Raw genomic sequence first — 24125 nt, forward strand, 5'->3', positions numbered from 1 at the left:
TGTAGAATTTAGTGCCTATGGATGCGCAATTAGGCTAGCTGAACTTCAGGCCCTGAGATTCGATTTAACTAAAATAAGGTCAAAATAGGGGAGGAGGAGGAGAAGGGTGCGGAAAAGGAGGACATCTCAAGCGGCAGGAGCAAATGTAGAAGCCGGAAGCACAAGGTAATACTGGGCAAGGGAAGGCGATCACTACGCCTGAAAGATTAAAACACGTGGAAGAGGAAGGTTGGAGCCAGATGCCTGTAGGGATCTAAGGTCAAAGTCCAGAAGGAAGACAGAACAGGACTTTGATTGGAGACAATGAGAGGAAGGCGTAAAAAAGGTGGTGGTGCATCAAGTTCTGCGGCCAAGCGCTCCAACAAATGAAAAGCAGGATGAGAGGAGGAAATATGTTGTGTCCTCAAAGCTTCCTCTTATTTATGGGCGCTCCGGTTTCACAGAGGGTAAGCAGAACCACAGTCCACGGTTCCCCAGGGCCAAGGGAGTGGAGGAGCCCCGCCTCGCTCCGTCACGTGGCCAGAGGAGCCCTTGGCACGTGACCCATCTCGCTCTAGGCCAATCAGCCTCCGCAGGGGCGGGACACCGAGTCTGAGGGGCGGGAGCATCAGTCGAGGCCCCTCTTCTCGCGAGCCTTGCCGCCGTCTCTCCTTAGCCGCCCACGGCCCGGAGAGAAGTTCTCGCGAGGCTTGGGCGCTGCGGCGGTAGGAGGAGGACGGAGAAGGACGGAGCCTAGCTGTTGCTGCCTCCCTCGCTCACTCCCTCGCGCACTCGCCCGCCCCCTCCCTCCCTCCCCTCCCTTCCCCGGCCCCGGCTCCGGCCCCGGCCCTGGCCCATTCGCTGTTCGGTCTTCCGCAGGGAGGATGTCGGGCTCGTCGCTTCCCAGCGCCCTGGCCCTCTCGCTGTTGCTGGTCTCTGGCTCCCTCCTCCCAGGGCCAGGCGCCGCTCAGAACGGTAAGCGGGGTGCCGGGGGCGGGCCGGGCGGGGGCCGAGGGACGCCGGCTACCTGAGGAGGCCGTCCCGGGCCCGAGGAGGTGCCGGAGGAAGGGGAAGAGGGCCGGTCGAGAGTCTGAAGGGCTGCGCACCCGAGGGGAGATGCTGGTTGGAGTTCGAAGAGGCGCGGGTGTGCGAACGAGGCGCCGGTCCGAGAGGTGGGGGCGTCCGTTAGGAGCCTGAGGTGTTGCTGACTTAGAGGCTCCGCATCGTGGAGCTCCTCTTTCCGAGTCGGGGGGGGGCACCGGGAAGCCGACGTGAGGAGCTGGAGTAGCGGGGGCGGATGAGGAGGGGGCGCAGTTTTTAAAGAGGCGGTAGAAGACAGGTATTTGTGTTTAAGGCGACGGGAGTGGTGTCAGCCAGGCACCCCAAGAGAACGGGAGTCCCGGGCACTGGGGTCGTCTAAGAGTCTACGGGGGCCCCTGAGACCGGTGACATCCTTAAAAAATAAGGGAGACTCTGGGGGGAGGGGAGTCCTAAAGAATACTGAGCAGAGTACTAGAGCCCCAAGGAGGGGTAAAGACTCAGGGAACCTTGGATATGGAGGTGGAGGGAAGGTAGGTGGAAAGCTAAGGTAGTGGGTTGACTGCAGTAAGGGATCTGGAAAGCGAAGCAGCTGTGGCTCTAAACGAGATGGAAGAGGGCTGGGTTTGCTAAGGAGGGTGGAGTGTTGGGCATTCTAGGGTAGTGGTTGGGAGAGCAAAAAGGAGTTTCTAAATAAGGAGAGGAAAAATGAGCAGAGGATGGGGAGAAAGCGTTGAAACTGAGGTAGGGGGAATATTTATTAGAGCAAAAAGGGTGCCTGGGTACAGAGATGGGGGTGGGGGAAAGACAAAATAAGGGAAGGGAGTAAAATGCAGGAAGCCGGGGGTGTAATGTTGGTTTGCAGTGTGGAGGATATATCAGGGACGGGAGGAGCTGAGTTGTGGCGAGTGCTGTATGATATTGTTTGGGCCTTTGGGAAGGCAGAGACACAGAACTGGAACTGCAGTGGTGGGACTGAATCTGACTGGGGAGAGGGAGATGGAGGAAGTGGGTTTTAAAGATTTGAAAGTTTCAAAGCAGAACAGACATTATTTCTGAGGACCATGAAAGTAGTTCCTGAGATGGGTGCAGTGTATAGTGGAAACAATTAGGTTTTGAACTGAAGCTCTTTAGAGAAGACAGAGAAATCGTGGGAAATCACTGTGATGGGGGATCAAGACAAAAAATATTCTGACTGGTGAAGATGTGTTTCAATTCAGCTGCTGAATTGATCTTTCAGAGGTACTGTGAACTAGTTTCTGCTTTTGTGGAAACAGCCTTTAAGAGGTTTAAAAATATTTTTATAGGAAAGAATTTGAGAAGTCCCTACTAGAGAGTGAACTAGAAATTATTTTTGCCAATTCTTCAGTGTCCCGTTATACCGGAACAATTTAAAATTACTCTTTAAAATAGTTGGAATTTAATGGCTTTCATTTTTAAAAAAATCAATGATGAAGCCAATGGAGGTAAGGGTTCTATGGAGAGTCTGGGCTTAAAATGCTGAAGATTACAGTGAAAATATATCAATAAAGGATAGAAAAAGCACCATCAGTTCAATGTAAGTGTTTCTTGTACCAGATTGCACTAATCAAGTCTTATGTATGCTTCATGGCCTTGAATTATCACTGCAGGGGTCAGGAAGGAAATATTTTTTCTGTCTCTAGCATTGAATATATGAAGTCGGTTGGGTATTTTTCAGTTTCCTCCCAAGCATGAGGCCACTGTGGAAGGCGGGGTAGAGTTAGTCTGATTTGTCTCATCAGTTTTTAGTTTGTGTTAACAATATGGCTTGAAGGAGCCTAATACTAATTTCAGCTATTTGATTTGTGGAAATAGCATGGTGTCATTTGGCATGATAGGTGAGAGATTCTTGATCTTAGCATGTTTAATCTCTTTGCTATGGCTTAGCTTCTTTCAATGATTTATAATACGGCAAAATTGTAGTTTCTTAGCAACTAAAGCAATGTTTTTGGATAGGCCTACCAAAGACTCGACTGGCTATTCTCAGTGATATGTGTTCTAAATATGGCATAGTGCAGCTTTTCCTTGAAATGAGCTTGAATTCAGTCATATGACCTGACTGGTGAAGTGAAGCTGAGCCCTGTAGTTGACCCAAATGGATGTAAATTTAATTTAAGAAAGGAATGGCTGGGGTTTTTTTTGTGTGTGTGTAGGTAAGGATGCCATTTGATAGCTTTCTATGTTTTATGATAAGATTCATGCTTTCAACTGGTAATAGCCCTGCAAGAGTCTGACCTCTTGTCATGGAGTTTGTATTTTCTTACGGTGCATCAGAAATGGATACTATGCTTTGTATGACGTCAAAATGTTAGATTATTTAAAATGATGACTTAGGGAAAAAAACCCTCAAACCTAAGTGTTTTTGGATTAGGTATGTGGTAGTTTAGAATGATTATAAGTGTTTTTCAAAAGGTCTCTTTCATTTTTCCTAAAATGAATTGTTTGGACTGATGACACTCATGGCCTCTTGCTTCTCAGCTGTGACCCATTACCATAGAGACTCAGGGCTTTCATTCAGGTAGACTTTCTCATCCAACTTTTAGACTTTTAGGACCACAGTTTAAAGTAAAATCCTTGGTTAAGGTGTTGGTTTTTTTGTATGTATCAAGAAAGATCTAATTCATTTTAAAGGAGGAAACTTGTTTAAAAGTAAAAAGTAACTTAAAAAGTAACCTTTCTGATCAGACATTGAAAAACTTCAGACTTTAAAATTGAATGAGGGTAAACCAAGTGATATTGTATGGTGATCAAGAGCACAGCCTTTGGATCCCTATAGACCTGGGTTTGAGTCCCGGCTCTTCTAGCTAAGGGATCTTGTATAAAGTGTTTAATACTTCCAAGCCTCAGTTTTATTATCTGTAAAAGGAAGTTTATAATAATGCCAATCTCCTAGGGATGATGCGAAGATTAAATGAGGTAATGGCTATAAAGCACTTTGATTTCTGCCTGGCATATAGTGAGTTTTAGTAGGGAGTGAATTTTTACTATATGTAACACTTGTTACTATATGTAACATATGTTACTATATGTTACTATATGTGCCATATGCTACATTATGTAGGATAACAGTAACTATATGTACTAAATGTTTGCTCACTATAGTAAGTGTTCGCTGTTACTGTTATTATCCCTTAAAAAGCATTATTACTTGTTTTTCATCATGTATATGTTGAGCACTTAATAGTTAATGCTGTTCACTATCTTGAATAAAATTAAGTAGGCCATTTTGAAGGCCCTGAACAGAGAGATTTGTGCTTATGTAACTTTAAGTGACCAGCTGCGCTGTGTCTGCAGTTGCAAATTCTGGTGAGGAAGTTTATATTTTCATTGTCGGGGAGATTTCATGCCTTCCTTTTTCTTTCAGTGAACTAAATATCTTTCATATGGGTTAGGTATCATCTTTTCATAGAATCCCATTGTTGTGGAAAAGAGAAGTGGAGGTTAGTGCCTGGCACGTAGTGGGGGTGTTGGAGATGTTAACTAATGAATGAATGTGGAGTGGAGTGTAAAAATGCAGTATATTCATACTGAAAATATGAAGTGGGATAATTAACAGTGCTTAGTGGGAGAAAAGGAGTCTAATGAATTTTATTATCAATGAGCAAAATTTTAAGAAACCATTTTGCTTGGGTGATACTAGATAGTTGCGAACATTGTCATTTGTAACAGTGCCAGTATTAGCAATAGAAGATTCACAAATCTTTTTCTTTTCTGTCAAGTGCTGTTTGCTTCAGTGGTTTGGCAGTTTTCTCTCCCTGAGTATGTTTTTAGGCATGTACTTGCTATTGATTGTACATCTCTTCTTTGGGTGAACCGAAATGAGTGACAGAAGGCAGATGTTACCTATAGCATCTGTGGTGCAAATGACATGCCAGATGTCAAGTAAGGAATCTTAACATAATTAATCCAAATAAGATTTTAAATGACCAGAAGAAATAGTTTGCCTTGGAATAAAGCATTTCCTAAGGAGATTATAAGCCTTCAGTCTCTCAGGCAACTGACAAGTGTCACTACTAATAGACTCGAGCACCTAGGCATGAAAAATTGGTCCTGGGTCTCTGGTGGAAAGGCCATTTTACTAAGTCAGGATCCTTCCTGGGCTCTTAGTCTTTGTTTTTCAAGGTTACTGGTCTCAAATTAGAAAGAGATGCAGATGGGGTTTTTGTGTTGTCAGACTTAATAGAGCTGACCTGTTAATAGAGCTGATCAGACTTAATAGAGCTGACCTGTTTAATTCTTAAACCAAGGTTTAAGAAAACGAAAGGAAATAAAAGCCCTTAAATATCAGTGTGCTGCACAGGCCAAGCATTTGCCACAAATTAAGAGTGAAGATCGTTGCAGGTCTGACTTTGAGTGAGTTATACAAATCCTCTTGAGAAATTAGACTGTTTTGCCTTGAAGAAACCCCTTTCTTTTTCCTCAATACAATTTTGATGTGAAATATTTTCTCTAGAGTATATCTTTAGACGTTAGTAAAAGGCAAAATGTTACTGTATTGTCTTTATTATTTTTTTTTAAATAAAAGTAATTGTTTAACTGGGTTTGCAAAGATGAACAGATATGACTAGATAAGTGTTCCAACGATTTGGACATGTTTTCATTCACTTAGTTTGAGGTACTTTTTCAAAGTAAGATGTATGTAAAATCTGATACTTTGCTGGATCTATGTGAAAGTTTTTGTTTAGAAGACAGTTTGGGAAGGTAACAAGTAGCTAACATCTACACAAATGAAGTGTAGAAAAACAATGACTATGTTGGGTGTTTTGCAGATGTTCAATTAAAGTTTGAGTAAAATTATGCAAATAAGTTTTGGAAGAGGTGAATTCTGTGAAAAATTTTCTGCATCTATTCCATTTTTGTTTACAGTGAGAGCACAATCTGGACAGGATCAGAAGTAGAGAATGAAGTTCTAAGAGAAAGGCAAAGACAAGTAAGGCTACAGTAGTACAAGGAGAAAAGTAGGATGTAAGATTGAGGAATAAATCTTCATTTGAGGAGCATCTGGAAAAATAGAATCTGTCAGAAAAGAAACAGAGCAGGGACCTCTAAAATAAATTCACACATCAATGTTTTAAAAAATGGTATAAAAATCACCTCCTGTGAACAGTTGGCTTGCCTTTCAGTGTGTCTCTTTAAACAAAACATTATCATTTTACATGAATTTTTAAAAATGCCATTGATGACATGGAATTTAATTTTAAGCATCTTAGATAATGCATTCTTAAACTTGTTTGTGAGGTTTTTGTGAAATTTTTTTTTCAGAATTCCTGATTTTAGTTGGTAAGGATTAGTTTTGGGAAGGTAGGAAACCTCTCCAGTAAAATTAGTTGATTTATAAACTGTTCGATTTTATAGACATATATATGGACCTCTCATTGAGTTTAAAGCGAAATATTGCGGTGATCTTATGTAAATCATTATTTCTGTATAAAATGTCTGTTTTTCAAGAATTTATTCAATTTAGGAGAGGGAGTCAAGATTTGTACCTAATTCCAGTTTACTATGTTATCTAAAACTGTGAGAGAGGCCTTTTTTGTTTGTTTTTATGTAAATACAAAGATACACATTTATTAATCAGACCTGATTAACGAGGTTATTTTGACCTGATTGGCTCAGAACTTTTAATTGGTCTGTGTAGAAATGGGGTTTAAAGAATTCATAAGTATCTACATTTATTTGCATACAGTAAATTAGTGGGAGACAGGTTTAATGTTCCTCCCCACCTGCTGGTTTTTTGTTTCTTGTTTTTGTTATGTTTGAAGTTCTAAAAACCCAGTCCTATCTCTTCCTTAAAACAGATTGTGGTCAGCTTTGATGGAAACATCTTGTGTTAAGTTCCTTGTATTAAAAAGTAGTGAATGGTTTTCTTTTGCATTTCTGAAAACAATTATGGAATGTTTTAAAACTGGCTTTCTTTCCAAATAATCCTAATTACTAGAGGCTTGTGGTATATTTTATGGTATTTTCCAGAAATATATCAGTTTTGATAGGCTTTGTTTCCCTTTGTTTTACCTTACTTTTATATCGTTATACCCAAGTATTGCTTCCCATTGACTAGACAATGAAATAGAAATGAGATGATGTGGAATCATTCTGAAAGTGTCAGGGTTATATATATTATGTAAGTTTCTATTATCAGAAAACATTAAGTTACAGATTGTACCAATAATTTTAGTCCTATCCAAATGTATACTCACATTCTAAAAGTGATTAAATGTAGAATACTGTACAAGACAAAATGTCAAGTCCTTTTCTGATAGAATACTAACAAGGCAAAATGTTCCATATGCAGTATGATACAGTAAAAAAAAGTAAGTGTGCTTGTTACATAAATTGTTACGCCATTGATTCTTCTTTTCTTCCTCATACAGTATTTGAAAATCACTTTGACTAGATGATGTCTAAATTCCCTTCCAGTTCTAAAATTACACAATTGACCTTACAGCTTAGGTACCTCTAATGCGTAAAGGGCCTAGGGAGGGAATGCTTTATGTTTTAATAAGTGTTTAGAAACTTACTTTTTGGAAATAAGAAAAACTGATTTTTGACGCATGCACTGTTTTGAAATCCAACTACCTGTAAAACCTACTTGAGACAACATTTGTAGTTTTTGTTTCAAGGAAGGCAGAATGGTGTGTTATAGAGCTCTTATATTAAACTCACTGGGAAAATTTCCAGTGTGAATTAAACATTTCAAGATATGAAAATCACTGCCAGGTAGGTAGATATTTTGTGTTCTTTCTGTTGGTTGACTATTGTAGAGGCAATGAAGAGACAATGAGACACACTTAAATAATTGTGTTTTCCGTTGAGGTGGTTTGTTTTCTATTCATGGCTTTGTTTCTCCTGTTTCTTGTGTATTTTCTTAGACCTCTAAACCTTTCCGTTATAGTTGAACAAGGCAATCTAAGTATTAACCTGAATTAAATCTGAGGAAGTTCTTAGATTTATAGTCCTTAGAAACAGTGTGTTCAGGTCTAAGTTTATAAATTTATTCATTTTACTTCTTTGTATTTGTTAAGTAGGTCCATTTCCTTGTTTTCTTTTTTACATTTTTGTTAGAATTTCAAACATATAAAAAGTAGAGTGAATAATATCATAAACTCCCATATACTCATAATCTAGTTTCAAGAGTTATAAGTACATCCTTCCTGCTTATTAATTTAAAAATAACCTGAAAAATTAACATTACAACTAAAATTTTCTAGATGCTGAAGTGCAGTTAGTAAGGATTAGCTTATATTAGTAAAATAGAAATAATTTGGTTCACAATTATGTTGAAATGATTCTAAAAATATAAAAGCTCTTTAGAAAAAGGCTTTCACACTTTTGTTTGTGATCCAGAAATATAGATTTTATTTGTCACTAAGTATATGCACAAGTATGTAACATTTTGTACAGTATCTGCACTCTGTAATGTATATGAACAAAACTATTGTGACCTTCTAGCTCGATTTCGTAATTCATTAATAGATGGTGAGACTTAACAGCATTTTCTAGTGTGGAGTAGTTTTGGGTGGGTTTTTTTTTTTATATGCTATGTTGGTCTGGAATAATATGATTATAAACACTAAGGATTTTCATGAGGCATTTGTCAGTAATATCAACATGTACTGTAAATAAGGAAAATATAATGTTGTTGAATTAACACATTAGCCATTACTTACGTAGTATTGACCTTTTTTTTTCCTGTCTGAACTTGGGACATAGGGGAAGCTACAGTAATTTGAATACCATAGTTAAAGCATAAGTTTCTTTTATGTTTAGTTGTCCCTTTTACTTATTTTTTTAAAGATTTACTTGAGAAAGAGTGAGAGCGCATGGAGGGTAGGGTGGAGGAGCAGGGGGAGAGAGAGAATAGAATTTCAAGCACACTCCTTGCTGAAGCCAGGGCCCCACGCAGGGCTCGGATCTCAGGACTCAGATCACGACCCGAGCCACCCAGGTGCCCCTTTAGTTGTCCTTTTAAATTAGAACTTCTGTTCCTTATTCCCTAGCTCCTGCCTTTGAGTTATTGGTTGAGTACAGGATTAGAAGCACTGCCTGTTTATTCAGAACTGAATGCTTACTCTGATGCCGTTGTCTGAGGCACTTTGCTGGTGAGTACAGTATGACTTGAGCACTGGCCACAGGGAAGGAGGGAAAAAGAAAACAGAAGCATCACTGAAGAATCATTAGCCTTTCATGTTTAAGATCCTAGAGTAGCAAGTTTACTCATTTTTAGATACTGCTTGGAGGGAAAAAAGATAACAGTATGTCCTTATCCTGTGTTGGCGACTATCTGAATACTTTTCTCCCTCTCTTTCTTTCAACGATTTTATTTTTTAAGTAATCTTTACACCCAGTGTGGAGCTTGAACTCAAAACTCCGAGACCAAGAGTCACATGCTCTACTGACTCAGCCAGCGAGACTTTCAAAAGTAACATAGATTGAAGGAATATGTTAAATTTAACTGAGGTTTTTTTGATTATACAAGTTTAGCAGGTTGGAAACCATTGTGGAACAACTGGAAAAATAGCGTAGCAGCTCCAGCATTGAAATTATATTTGTTGATGCTGCATATCAAATCATTCACCAAGGAAGATGAAATAAATGGCCTTAGTGCAAACCAGGAAACTGCTACCTAGAAAAGAGCAACTATAAAGAGATTTCAAATAACTTCCAGGGAACTGTCATTGAACTACGCTTAGACAAATAACCTAGTGATCACATACCAAAATTAGGGTACTACTAACAGTGTTACTGTCTTCTTATTAGGATAGAACTCCAAATAATTATGAACACTTTCCAACCACATTTAAGATAAAATGCAGATCATTCTTTTTTTTTTTAACTTTTTTTTTTTAAGATTTTATTTATTTATTTGACGGAGATAGAGACAGCCAGCAAGAGAGGGAACACAAGCAGGGGGAGTGGGAGAGGAAGAAGCAGGCTCATAGCAGAGGAGCCTGATGTGGGGCTCGATCCCATAACGCCGAGATCACGCCCTGAGCCAAAGGCAGATGCTTAACAGCTGTGCCACCCAGGTGCCCCAGAATGCAGATAATTCTACATTGATGGTCACATAAGCCTTAGGAGAAAAGCCTGAGGAGTTAAATTTAAGAAAAGGGAGCACTGGGGGATGTGATTATCTATTAATACCTTCAAGATAGCAGTGTAAATGAAGTAAGGGAATTAGGCAGTCTCCAAAGATGGATGGGCTGTATCAAAGAGCAGTGGCCTAGAGCACAAGGAGGAGAAAAGTATAGGTTTAGTATTAAGATGATTTTAATGAAACTAGCAGAAGAATAGTTATTTGCACTCATTGTCAGAGCTGTTTATAAGTAGGGCAAAGAGCTGGTTGAGAGGAGAGGGGCCTCATAAAACTAGAGGATCTTTTTCTGTTACATCTAGTACTTGCTTAAGAGCTCAATAATAGAAAAAACTTTTATGGAAATGAATATGAAGTGAAATGGGATTTCCAGAAGTTTCTAAGGGTCAGAAATTAGTTTCCAGCCCTAAAGTTCTAGGATTATGAATTCAAGAAAAATGGCAGATTAACTTTGGAATCCATTAAAGTAGCTTTTAGGATTTGCCTGTAATACTGAAAACAGGATTCTGTTTATTATAATCTTTATGAACGACTTTTTTTTGTTTAGTTATAAAAAACCTACATTATGAAACTTTTCAGATTTGGGTTTTACACATAGAAGCATAAACTTTCATGAGAGTTCGTACTGCATGGAATCTAGTCAAAGCTTAACCTTTGGCTCTTAGAAAATAGGCGTTGTTTTTTATATGGTAAATGTCAGCTCTTAAAGAAAGCCTTATCGACAGGAATAGAGCACAGCCAGACTAACTCTTTAAGACTTCATTGGTCAAAATTCTGCTGTGATAGAAGCCCTAGCTTGTTCTTTGACTGGGAGCTGATGTCGTAATACTTTGATAGAGGTGAGAGCTCACTTTAATTAGTTCAGAGTATAGGGTTGCCAGATAAAATGTAGGATGCTCAGTTATATTTGAATTTCAGATAAACAACAAAGAATTTTTGTTTGCTAAATCTGGCAATGTTAGAAGAATGTCTTTTTTTTTTTTTTTCCTATTTTGGTTTTCCATTTAGAACTTAAGTGACAAAGCATCTTGTAATTTGGTGGGTTTTGTGTATTAAAAGAAATCTTTTTAAAGTAGATTTAATATGACCAAAATTGTCATATTAAAATTTGCATATTGTCATATTGCAAATTTTGTGTGAGAAAATATAGTTTAGGGTAGTGTTTTATTTTGGTTACATCGCATTTCTATATATGTTTTCTTCAATTCTGTTATATTTGAAAGAGTAGGTTTTTAATTTGTTCTCTAAAAATTGAAGCTATTTTCAGGAAGGATGTGAGCACAAGCTCTTAGGTGGTTGTATTATCAACTCCCTTCCTTTCTCCTTACCTAGAATATTTTAAAATTTAGGGTACTGTTGCCTGAGAGCATATGATAAAGATGATTCTGGGGCTCTTCGTTCAAGGATTGTACTTATTCAGATTTTTACCCTGGCGCCTGGAATATATTTGCATTCTTAGCATGGAAGAAGAGAAATGTATGAATGAAGATATGACTTACCACACACCCTTTTCCTCCTAGTGGGTTCTATTCTAATTTTCACTTTCTGAATTATAACCACCTGATTTAGAGAGTCAGAAAGTAGATGTTAGCTCTGCAGTTGAGGGATATGATTTCTTTACAGGTAAGTTTGAATGCTAAGAAAAATCATGGTTTCATGAGCTTTAATTACAAGGTCTTTGACCAGAAGTGTGTCTCTATATATTAGGAATTCAATAAGAGATTTTACCTTCTGTCATTTTGGTGTGGGCCAGGGTGAGGCAGCTATAAGAATAACAAGAATTGAACAATGTGTAGGTTCCAGGTTGGAGGGCGCCTGGGTGGTACAGTCAGTTAAGCATCCAACTCTTGGTTTTCAACTCAGGTCACGATCTTGGGGTCCTGGGATCGAGCCCCCATTGGGCTCCATGCTCAGCAGTGAGTCTGCTTGAGATTCTATTTTCCCTCTCCCTCTCCCCCTCCTGCTTGTGCTGTCTGTCTCTTTCAAATAAATAAATCTTTAAAAAAAAAAATAGGTTCCAGGGTGAATTAAGTAGCATAAAGCATGATCATACCTATACTTACACATATTTATTTGAAATATATTTAAGGCAGTTTTAAGAGGTGTTCAAAATAATTCATGGTTTTTATGAAACTAGAAAATTAGTGTAGCTTAAATTTGATGTCTAAACTCAGTTGGAGACCATATACAAGATAAACTGATACTCTGTCCCCACTGTGAATGTAAAATGTAAATAAAAACTGTGTAAAAAATGTTATTTTGTGGGGCAGTGTAGTTGAATAGAAAAGGCACTGGATTTGGCAGTAGCCTTGAATTCCTATTTCCATTTTAGTTGCTATGGTTTCTATTTTTAAAATTAGGTTAGTACTTAATCCATAGGGGTTTCATTAAATTAAATGATAATGTGTGGGAAAGTGCTTTATAAACTGCTATATTGTAAAGTGGCATGTATGTATATCTTAGAGTTATAGGGTCTTGTACTTTATGAAGTATTTACCCTTATGGGTTAACTGCAACTCTGGTGGTTCATAGGAAATTGAAGAGGAAAATAAAGTGCAAATGAGAAGGGCAAGATTATTTCAAGGTTGGTTTTTCTGACAAATGATGACTATATCTTAGAATGTGCATTTTATTTTATTTTATTTTATTATTTTATTTTATTTTATTTTTTATTCTTTTTAGAGGTGAGGGAGGGGCAGAGGCAGAGGGAGAGGGAGTTGGGGAGAGAGACTCTTAAGCAGGCTTCATACCCAGCATGGAGGCCGATGTGGGCTCTATCACAACCCTGAGATCATGACCTGAGCTGAAATCAAGAGTTGGACACTTAACTGATTGAGCCACCCAGGTGTTTCACTGAATTATCCTCCCTCTCCTGGGGAAGGCTGATATTGAATTTCTATAATCTTTGAAGTGTGCTTCCCAGTATTGCTGTCATCTGAAGTTAAATCTGGTTATAGGGACATACTGTTATCCCTCATCCCCATTCCTTCCTTGCCCTAGATAGATGACAGAAAGTAAAGTCAAATATGTTTTGTTTCCTCTTTCTTTTTTTTTTTTTTATAAAGATTTTATTTATTATTTGACAGAGAGAGAGACAGCCAGCGAGAGAGGGAACACAAGCAGGGTGAGTGGGAGAGGAAGAAGCAGGCTCCCAGTGGAGGAGCCTGATGTGGGGCTCGATCCCAGAGCACCGGGATCATGCCCTGAGCTGAAGGCAGACGCTTAACCGCTGTGCCACCCAGGCGCCCCTGTTTCCTCTTTCTTAACACATTTTTGTAACTCTCCTTTACTATACTGAATGAAATTCATAGATGTTTTACCCTACCTACACGTTAAGAAAAAAATGTAATGCCCTAAATGTAATACAAAGGAGAAAATAACTAATAATAAAATATTTAGTTTGGTCGGAATCCTCAGGCATGGCTGCACAGAAAGGCAGTCAGGTAGCCTACTGTTTATATATCCATATGTAGAAAAACCAAGAATGTGATAGTTTACAAATGCAGACTGATGTAGTCTTGCTGTAAAGGTGACTCAAATACCACAGGTGGCACTGCTATTGACAATGTCATTTTCTGAGAAGGTGAACAACTTTTGGTGAAGTTCCAAATGAAACAAAGTCCAGTCTATTCTCACTCTACATGGTAATTGCATTCCTGGAAAATTGAGTGATGATTAAAACCATGTAAGAATACTTTGTATGTTATATTTAAAACAGGTTCTAGGCTCAGAACAAATTTTTCATCTTGAATGCCATTTGAAAGTTGTGTGGGAAGAGGGACAACTCTTTGTTGTTTAAGACATTTCCTATTTTGTGGGATGTTGAGGATCCCTGGACCTGGCCCACTAGAGGCTAGTAGTCAATCATGTGTCAACCAAAAATACACCCACAAATTTCCAGAAAGCTCCATAAAAGGCAGAGCAGTCTCCACTGAAAATATTTCTATGATTCCCTCCACTTACAAATACCCTCAGATACAGGATTATAGTACCTAGTCCCCAGGACAACCATTGGTCAAAGCCATACCTCTTCTAGGAATGGAAAGGCAAGGAGAGCCAGCTGTTCACTTGTTTTTATTCCTTTCGTTAACATGCATTAGAGCAGGGGCTGCAAACTCATTTATCGCAAGAGCTAGGCAAGTACCGTTTGCTAAACTGGAGAATACAGTATGTGCTTTGACTGTGAAAACACTGCAAGTTGGGCTTCTAAAAATACCGTACTGGTCAAATAAAGCTATCAGTGGGCCCCGTTTTGCATGCTCTTTACCAAAGGATGATATTATGAATTTTGAAACCTGAGATGTTTGATTGGAGTTCCGATTTTTGGCAATTCTCTCTCTCTCTCTCTTTTTTTTTTTTTTTTTTTGATTTATTTGAGAGAGAGAGAGAGAGAGAGGGAGAGAGACACAGCATGAGCATGGGGAGAGGCAGAAGGGAGACAGAAAGGGAGAAGCAGACTCTGCCGAACAGGGAGCCGGACTCAGGGCTCCATCACAGGCCCCTGGGATCATGACCTGAGCCGAAGGCAGACGTTAACTGCTAAACCACCCGGGTGCCCCTTGGCAATTCTACTAATCTCTGTTTCCTTATCTGTGAATTAGGTGAATACACACTTCATAGAATGGGATTGGATACATTAATCACCTAGCATGATACCTGACACAAAATATGTGTTTGATAACAGTTTCTTTCACTATTATCCTTTCAGTTATCTTGGTTTACTTTTTAATCTGAAAGCTAGCTGTGTGTTTTTATAGTGAAATGATTATGAAATTTGAAATATCTAATATGGGAGATATCAGTCCCTTTTTATTTTTAATAGAAGCAAGGAAGTAATTAAAATGATTTTTTTTTTTTTTTGATTAACACACAACCTATCAGTCATGTAAGGTCTTTGGAGCCTCGTGCTAACACAGAACATGCTAATTTCAAACCATCAACCTCAGTCTTTCAGGTTGGCTTTCAACTTTAGCATAGCAGTGATGTTTTAAACAATGCTATCTATCTGTTTATTTATAAAGATTTATTTATTTATTAGAAAGAGACCACGCACGGGGTGGGAGGATCCGAGGGAGAGGGAGAGAGAAACCCAAGCAGACTCCTCACTGAGCACGGATCCCAACTTGGGTTCTGAGATCACGACCTGTGTGGAAACCAAGAGTTGGATGCTTAACTGACTGCCACCTGGGTGCCCTGCAGTGCTGTTCATTTTGAAGTAACGGTAGAGCGGGTAATTTGCTAATACTACAGTACTGTATTGCACCTTCAAAATTAGATTATGCCATAGTAGTGACATATTTTTATAGTTGTTGCTTGAGTTAGAAATTTAGCAACATGGGGGCGCCTGGGTGGCATAGCGGTTAAGCGTCTGCCTTCGACTCAGGGCGTGATCCCGGTGTTATGGGATCGAGCCCCACACCAGGCTCCTCCGCTATGAGCCTGCTTCTTCCTCTCCCACTCCCCCTGCTTGTGTTCCCTCTCTCGCTGGCTGTCTCTATCTCTGTCAAATAAATAAATAAAATCTTTAAAAAAAAAAATTTAGCAACATGATTGTCACTAGGAAACTCATGTGTATGATTTTCTTCCAGTTCAGTGGCTGTTTTAAAAGTTCCACATTTTCTTGGTTCTTGTAAAATGCTTTAAAGACATATATGTCTTGATGTACATCTTCATACTTTAGCAGCAGAAAATTCTTTTCTTTTTAACTTTAGATGTTAAGACAGGGACCTAAATGATTAAGGCAATACAAGAAGCTTTATTTCTTTATTCCCATCCTCAGAATTCTGTTGTTCGTTTGTTTTCCTCCACAATATGATTTTGAGTCCTTTTTAAGAGCTTTATGCTTTAATTATATATATGTATTATATATAGTTAAATACCATATATATAAGTATATATTTAATTTTTTTAAGTCCTCCCCCCCCATTTTTTCTATCTTTATTTTAGTGTTACCCGTACCTATTTGGCCTCATCTCTTCTGGTATCTTCCATTGTTTCTAGATAAACATTTGGTACTTTTAAATTCTTTATCCTGTTTTATTTGAATCATTTTGAGGCAGAGGGGTAGTGAATTCTATTCTGCTTGTCATATGCAAAATTTAGTTTAGTTGACTCATGTTTTTGAGCTGGAGTGTTTGCATATTGTGACTTCTGGGCATTTTTGCTTTTCCTAATAGCTGTTTAATGATTTTCCTTGTATGATGGAGATTTTTCTAACATGCTCTTAAAATCTTTTAATCCCCACAAGGTCATAATGTCCATATTTTTCAGAAACAGCTCAGCTAGTCTTCGAGGCCTAGTCGCAAAGGAAGTTAATTCCTTATAGAACTGAGGACATCAAGGCAGAAAGAATTCCAGGCAGGTGGCTAGTAATGAATATTGATTTTGAACTATAAGGTACTTGCTGTGGGCTGGTAAATTTTAGTGCTTCCCTGCAAAGCTACCACTTACTGTGGAGTGCACATGAAACATTCTGAAATGTCTGCCTATGGAGCATATAATTTGCTACCCAGTGGCAGGTAGACATTACAATTCAATTATGGGGTGGGGGTGGTGCTAGGGGTAATCAGATTTTACAGCTGTAGGAAGAAAGGGCAAATTTTGATGTGCATTAAAGAAAAAAAAACACTAGAGTATACAGAGTAGTAGTTCTTACTGTAGGAACAATGTTAAACTATAGTGAAAATTGCCGAGAAATTAAAAATTGCTGAGAAATTACCATTTGAAGTATGAGATGGCTAGCACTTGTATTTCAGTAACAGTTATGTATATTTTAGCAGCTTTAAAGTCAGAATGGGAAAGAATTTGAGTGGAATGTGTTTTTAGTAGTATCTTAGAGTGTCACCTTACCATTCTGCAACACTATCCTTTTGTCACTGAAACAGCTCAAGAATTGTATCAAGTCTTAAATTCTCAAAATACACCATTGGAAAAACTTGACAGGCCCAGTACTACCAGCTGAGCCTGAGGTAACCGGATACATAAACTTGTCAGCCATATCTACCTGACATAAGATGAAGTTTTCATCAGGTTGAATTTTCAAAGGATAGATATAACTTAGTTCCAGGAGGGAATATTAGCAGACAGGATAAGTCTTCCTGCCTGGGATAGATGTTAACCATTTTGACATGGAATTATGTCATTTAAGCTTTTGAAAAAAGGGGGAAGTTACTGGATTAAAAAAATTATGAAAGGACTTGCTTACCTGGTAATTTCAAATAATACCCAGGTGTATAAGGTAAAATATTAAAGTTCCTCCTTTTATGCCTTGATTCCCACTCCCCAGGAACAGTGTTAGTAGTCTGCTGTGTATCTTTTCAAAGCTTGTTTTATGTAGACATATAATTTAGACTGTAAAGCTCTAGTAGTATTAATTATGATATAATTTATCTTGGTATTTATAGCCTTCCTTTTTTGGATATGGTAATTGGAGTGACAGGTATTTTAATTTATGTAAGTGTATGGAGCCTCTAGAATACTTCTATTACTCATTGTCACTGAAGGGAATTATGTTTATGATGACTGAATTCTTTATGTTGAAATTGGTCCACCGAGAGGGCCTTTCTCATTCCAAACAGGGAAAAAGCTTTATTAAATGAAAAAAAAATGATATATTACTGTATTTTTATCCTGAGACATATTTTTTGTCAGAAATCCTGAATGTTCACACATTTAATATCGTAGCCATGTGGATAATTCCTGGGACAACTCTGCTGATTTTTAGTGGAAGCATTCTGGATTCAATTTGCTGTCCCTTTTCAAGAGAAGCAGCAATATTTTGCTGGTGTTTGGGAGACTAGGTAAGTAAATAACCTGATCTTCCACCTCATCATGGAATTTGGAGGTATTGTGGAGTTAGGAGGTAATGAAGACCTGAAACAAGATAATCAGAGTACAAATAAGTAATTGTGAAAGGAGAAAAGAATGGATTTGGATTGTTGACTGGATTTTGGGATTTCCTGAGGAACCAAAGAGGGATCAGATTTTAGTGGATAAAACATTATAGTGAACAGGATTCTGAATATTTGGATTCTACTAAGGGCGCTGCTACTGAATTAGAGCCACTTTGACCAGGTATATGTTAAGTGTCAGACAGGCAAGCATTAGATTGAAGTTTTCAACTTTAAGCAGCTGAAAATTTTTTTCTGTTTATTTAAAAATTAAGTAGAATCTCAGTTTGTTAATTAGATAAAACTAGAGCTGTTTAGGAGGGGAGGGAATCTCCTAATTGTTCCAAAAACTCCTTAGGGTTGGAAGAGCAGAATTTTAAAATTGATGATATGGGTGACCTCTATGTAGACCTACTATTGAAGTATTGAAGCAAAAAAAATTTTTTTTTGCACAATGTTTCTTACCTTTGCTTCACGATTTACTTGCTCCGTCTTGATAGCTGCCTAGGAGAGGTCTTGTGGATACTTGGCAAAGTCAGTGATTGAAATATTTATACTAATAGATTTGTCCATAGTTGACATAAGACCGAAAGAAGAGATGATCTCTTTAAGACAGGATCTATAAAATAACACAAAGACAATCATCCTATGACTTGGTAAAATAATTTTTATTGCAAGATTTGTCAGACTCTTTATGAGAAAGACCTGCTCATCATTTGTCTTGAGTTTTGAAATCTGAGAATATGCACAGGGTAGGAGTGCAGAGGTATGCTGTTAAGTCCCGGCCTGGACAAGGATTGAAAGTGCTCTTAGTTTTCATCCTTCCATGGGAAGAAAATCTTCAGGGTGTGTGGTTTTAGCAACCACCTTGGTGATCTGCTAATAAGGACTAGACTAAGTTCCAGTTTACTAGTTAGGAACACCAGCTTAAAATAATAGGTCACAGTTAGTAATGCCAAATACTTTTTAAATTCATAGACCCACATAGAATTTCCATATAGGTAACTTAGATGATTGGGGATGATTGTAAATTGATAAAGGCCTGAACTGGCAACATTGACGAGGGAGAAGTAGAACACACTGTATGATAGTCATTCTAAGATAAATGTTTTTGGATTGCATAACGTATATTGGCTGTTGTTTAGTTCCAATTGTCCATAGTAATACAAAGTATTGCTGTCAGGCAAAATAGCGTATTTTGAACTCTGGAATCATAACTGCCGGAGTGTGCATCCTGCTTCTGCATTATCTGTAGAATGGCAACAACAACCTTATGCCAGTAGACTGCATTTTAATGAAGTGAGTTAGATTATATAATATACTTTGCGCTATGCTTGACACACAGAAATGATCAGTAAAGGTTAGGTGCTGTTATAATAAATTTTTCACACATTCAGTTACCTGTTAGTAATCTTTTTGGATCTTTTTTTTTTTTTAAAGAATAGTTAGAAAATGTCCTACTTCCTGCTTCTTCCCCCACAAAGGATTTTCTTAAAGGTTATCTTTTCAAAGAAGAAATTTCTAGGCTGTTTGTTTTTGATTCTGGGAGGTTTACAGGGAAATCTGAATTTCCTTTTCTTTTGGGAAGGATGATGGGCGGCATCCTTACCTAATTTGGAAAAGAATGGGAAAAAATTGCATTCCAATTATAAAGTAAAATCTCAAATCAAAATCTGTTTTTTATTTTTTCAAATCAAAAATCTATTTAAATTCAAATTTTATTCCCTTGCTTGTTAGTAATAATGGACATGGCAAGAAAACAGCTGGCATTATGGATTTGATTTTTTAAAATAAAAATAACTTCTAAGGCATCTGTGGTAAATTCAAATATACCATAGTGTAGTTTTTTAGAATTTATGATTCTGTCGATATTCAGAAAGATGACACTGATATTCTGAGAAACTCCACTAATCTAAGAGATACGGTTTCATTTATTATACTGCTCATTAACATACTAATTACTAGCACATTTAAGTTGTTAATAGGTTGAAATTTAATGAAAGGGTTTGATCCTTAATCCTCAGTTAACGAGAATTGTTTTCTCAACATCCTTTTAACAAATATTATTGACTTATTATATGTGCAGCAAGGCATTGTGGGGATACAAAATTAGAGGCCTATTCTGGTTTCCAAATAATTCACAATCTATTAGAATATACTCTCTCTCACAAGCACAGTACTGCCGTACACATCTTCATGGGTTCATAGAATACTGCATTTCAGTTTATTATATGTACATTTATAGAGTAGTAGCTGTTATATTAGAAGAGACCATAGAAATCCTCTATTCCAATCTTACGATTGTACACACAAGGAAACGGAGGTTTCAGATTAAACATATATATTATTAAATGGAATAATTTCTGTACATTATTATACTTTCCTTAAAGTCACAATTTAAATTGGTGCCTAGCATTTTATTACCATGAAGTTCGGTATTCATTTCTGAAACACTGTCATTCTGATAGTGGTACCTGATAATACATTTAGAGAGTTAATGCTAGCTTATATAACCTTGGCCTATTTTGTACCAGGGTTTATAATTACTAGGTATGATATAATTACTAGATATGATAGTACTTTCAGACTACCAAGTAAGGGACTACCTTTTGCAAATATTAGGGTTCACTGATCTTTGTATACTGTCATTTGAAACCAAGGCAGTAGGGCTTGAATATGTATGCATACTTTATAGTAAGGCAAGAGATTCTGGTTAGTGGGGAATTTATCTGAGCCAAAGGTGGTATAGATACCAAGTAATAGTGAATACAGGAGAATAGGGTCGAGGACTTACCAGTTTTGATGGGGGGGGGAACCCTGGAAATTTGGAGGTGCTTTGTAGGACTAGATACATTTAAATCTGAGACATAGGTGTTTTAACAGTCAAAGGGGTTCTTGGAAAATTGCTCAAAGTTCTTGGGAAAAGTTTTTAAATCACAAATATACCGTATTTAGAAATGAAAGTGAATTGACCTGGAGTTTTATTCTGGGATAGCTCCATTCTAATTGCTTGATTTTTACACTTGCACAACCTCTAGGTTCCCCATTAGTCAGGTAACTATAATTCTCTGTTGGTGCCTGTTGTCCCATCATATTTATTCATAGCATCCCTTTCACTCTTTTAAAAGTGTCCTGGTTTACTTGGGTTTTTTTCTTTCTTTCTTTCTTTTCTTTCTTCTTTCCTTTCTCTCTCTCTTTCTCTCTTTCTTTCTCTTTCTCTCTCTCTCTCNAGTAGACTCCACCCAGCATTGAGTCTGACGCAGGGCTTGAACTCACTACCCTGAGATCAAGACCTGAGCTGAGATCAAGAGTCAGATGCTCTACTGACTGAGCCACCAGGCACCCCAGAAGTGTCCTGATTTACATAATAAATTAGGTGGTTGCCTTGCCCATAAGTGTAGTTTCTGCCCTTGGGTACTTAATATGATGAAGGTGTATGAAATGTCTTCCTATGTTGGGTAATATGTTTTTCCCTAAGCTGAGAGATTTCTATTTAGCGGAGTTAGGAGGGCATTGGTAAAGACAGTTTTATGGTAAGTGTGGGTGATCTCAATGTTTAAGATGATTTATAGGCTAGAAAAGAGCTGTATGTTTTCTCTTCTTGCATCATGAACACAAGATGGGTGGGTATCACCTCACTTGTCTGGGTTAAACTAAATTCTCATTGCTCAAAGATAGTTTTGCATTAATGTGTCATTTTAAAAAAATTTATCTGCAGTCGGGCATGTGGGTGGCTCATCAGTTGAACATCTGATTCTTGGTTTTGACTCAGGTCATTATCTCATGGGTTGTGGGACTGAGCCTTGCATCAGGCTCTGCACTCAGTGGGGAGTCTGCTTGAAGATTCTCTTCCTCTTCCCTACTTGAGCGTGCGGGAGTGTCTGTGTGTGTGTGCGCGCACGCGTGCGTGCATGCGCTCTCTGTCTCTCAAATATTTAAAAAGAAAGTTATCTGCAGTCAGGTACTAAATGCCAAGGACAGATAAATCTCAGTACATGATTATAAGTATTTTTCAGTTGGTATATTTATTTATTTTTAATGGGCTTTATTTTTTAGGGCAGTTTGGGTTCACAACAAAATTAAGAGAAAGTACAGAGAATTAACTATATATCCCTTGCCCCCACCCACACATAATAGCCTTCTCCACTAACACCATTCCTGTCAGAGTGGTACATTGGTGAAAATTAGTGAACCCACAGTGATACCACATTATCACCCAAAGACCATAGTTTACATTAGAGTTCCTTCTCAGTGTTGTACATTCTAGTAGTTTGGGCACATATTATGACCTGTCACCGTTACAGTATCATAGAGAATAGTTTCACAGCCCTAAAAATCCTGTGTTCCACCTGTTTATCCTTTCTTTCCCTCCCCCTTAGCCCTTGGCAGCTACTGATCTTTTTACTGTCTCCATAGTTTAGCCTTTTCTAGAATGTCATTTAGTTGGAATCAAACAGTATGTAACCTTTTCAGATTGGCTTTTTTTACTTAGTAATATGCATTTAAGGTTCCTCTATGTCTTTTCATGGCTTGATAGCTCATTTCTTTTTAACACTGAATAATATTTCATTGTCTGCAGTGTATTTAATTTTAAGAAAGTGTTTTTGATAGTCTCTTTCTGAATAGGCTTAGTAAATTCCACAAGTAGGATTTTAACTTTTCTAACAGCAGATTGAATGTATGATAAATTCCCATTTAACAGGGGTGAAATTGCTTGCTGCTTTAAGAATGATTTGCCCTGTGGCTCCCCCTTCACCATTTAAACATAAAACTTTCTTCGTATTATATTGCCCCTTTTGGAGATGCAACTGAAATTCCAGGAATAAACTATAACTATGTAAATTGTTGAGAATTTGGAGAGAAACACAGATCTCCATGAAGTATGTAATACCAAATATTCCTTAGATCCTGTTGCTTCATCTCACCATAGCAATAATTTTGCCATCGTTACGACTTAAGTAGTGGGAAAGCTTGCAACTTCAGTACATTGTCAAAATGGTTAATAAGTGGAGTCAAATTTATCTCATTTCATCACTCATTTTTAAAAATTCAGAATAAGACTCATAGTTTTATTGAATATCCTCAGTTTTTTAAATTGAGAGACCATTGGAGCCTAGATGGGGGAAGGAAATTCCCCATTCCATGCCATTGTCAAAGTGGAGAATCTCTTAGTCATTTGCTTGTGTGTTACTGTCCTTATTTTCCAAATTAATATCTGGTTAATCTTTATAGAAACGTTGAAGAGGACCATAAGGTGAGAAAAAGAACATAAATATTGCAGTACGTCATGGAAATAGGAACTATGTTCCTGTTGATTTTCTCCCCCCGCCCCCCACGTTCACTTGTTCTGTGGCATATTGGTTTTATTTGTTTCCAGTACTTTACTGCAAAGTTGCGGGGTGAGAATTGGTTTAGTCTTGGGCATTAGGCTGAGATTCCATATGTTTTCCTTTTCAAAAGCTGAGAAAATTTGGTTGGGATTAAGTATAAGCTTCTTCCCAAGAAAAAATGGTTCCCAAAATAATCTTTAGAACCAAGTGGGTGTTTTTATGAAAAGTTAAGGATTTTTTGTCAAGGCGAATAGCATTAGGCACTGTAGTCAGAGAAAGTCTAATGCTGCTTTGGGAGCTTCTGGTATGGATCCTGTGCCTTGTCTCTGAGTCATTAACAGCGAGAACATGAGAAGACCCTTCTTTTAATTCTTCCAAAGCAGAATAATAAATTATTTACCTGACATTATTAGAAGTGTTGTCCAGATAAAGAAAGGGAATTAGTTCCTATTTTGGTGTATTTTATACTAGCAAAAGTGCATTGCATTCAGTGGTGAATCATTTGGAAAGAAGTGTAATTATGTAGAAAGTTCCATTCCCAGTTCCTTTTTCATCCTCCCTGAGTGATCTCATCTCCTCCCTTGGCTTCAACTTCCATCTAAGCTGATAATTCCCAAGTGCGTATTTCCAGCCTCCACCTCTCTCCTGAATAACAGATCCATATTTTTAACTACATCTGAACATCTCACCAGCATAACTTATCCTGTATGTGCCTTCAAAACCAACTCTCAATTCATCTTCCTTTATTCCACTGACAGTATCACTCTTTCACCCTGT

At 37.9% G+C, this 24125-nt stretch overlaps 1 protein-coding gene across 6 annotated transcripts in view; it reads left to right on the forward strand.

The window, feature by feature from the left end:
* Positions 1-700: 700 nt before the first annotated feature.
* NPTN (neuroplastin) overlaps positions 701-24125 on the forward strand; it is a 68123-nt gene continuing 44698 nt past the window's right edge. For 3 of the 6 annotated variants that reach the window (XR_004625494.1, XM_034660697.1, XM_034660698.1), the window contains exon 1: positions 704-954. Coding sequence is in view for 5 of the 6 variants with exons in the window: in XM_034660697.1 (XP_034516588.1) it covers positions 864-954 (91 nt within the window). In the remaining variant the exon portion in view is untranslated. Of the gene's footprint in view, positions 955-24125 lie in introns of all 6 variants that reach the window. The other 3 variants (XM_034660694.1, XM_034660696.1, XM_034660695.1) reach the window with 3 other exon arrangements.

Source organism: Ailuropoda melanoleuca, chromosome 5 (genome assembly GCF_002007445.2).
Source record: "Ailuropoda melanoleuca isolate Jingjing chromosome 5, ASM200744v2, whole genome shotgun sequence".
NCBI lineage: Eukaryota > Metazoa > Chordata > Mammalia > Carnivora > Ursidae > Ailuropoda > Ailuropoda melanoleuca.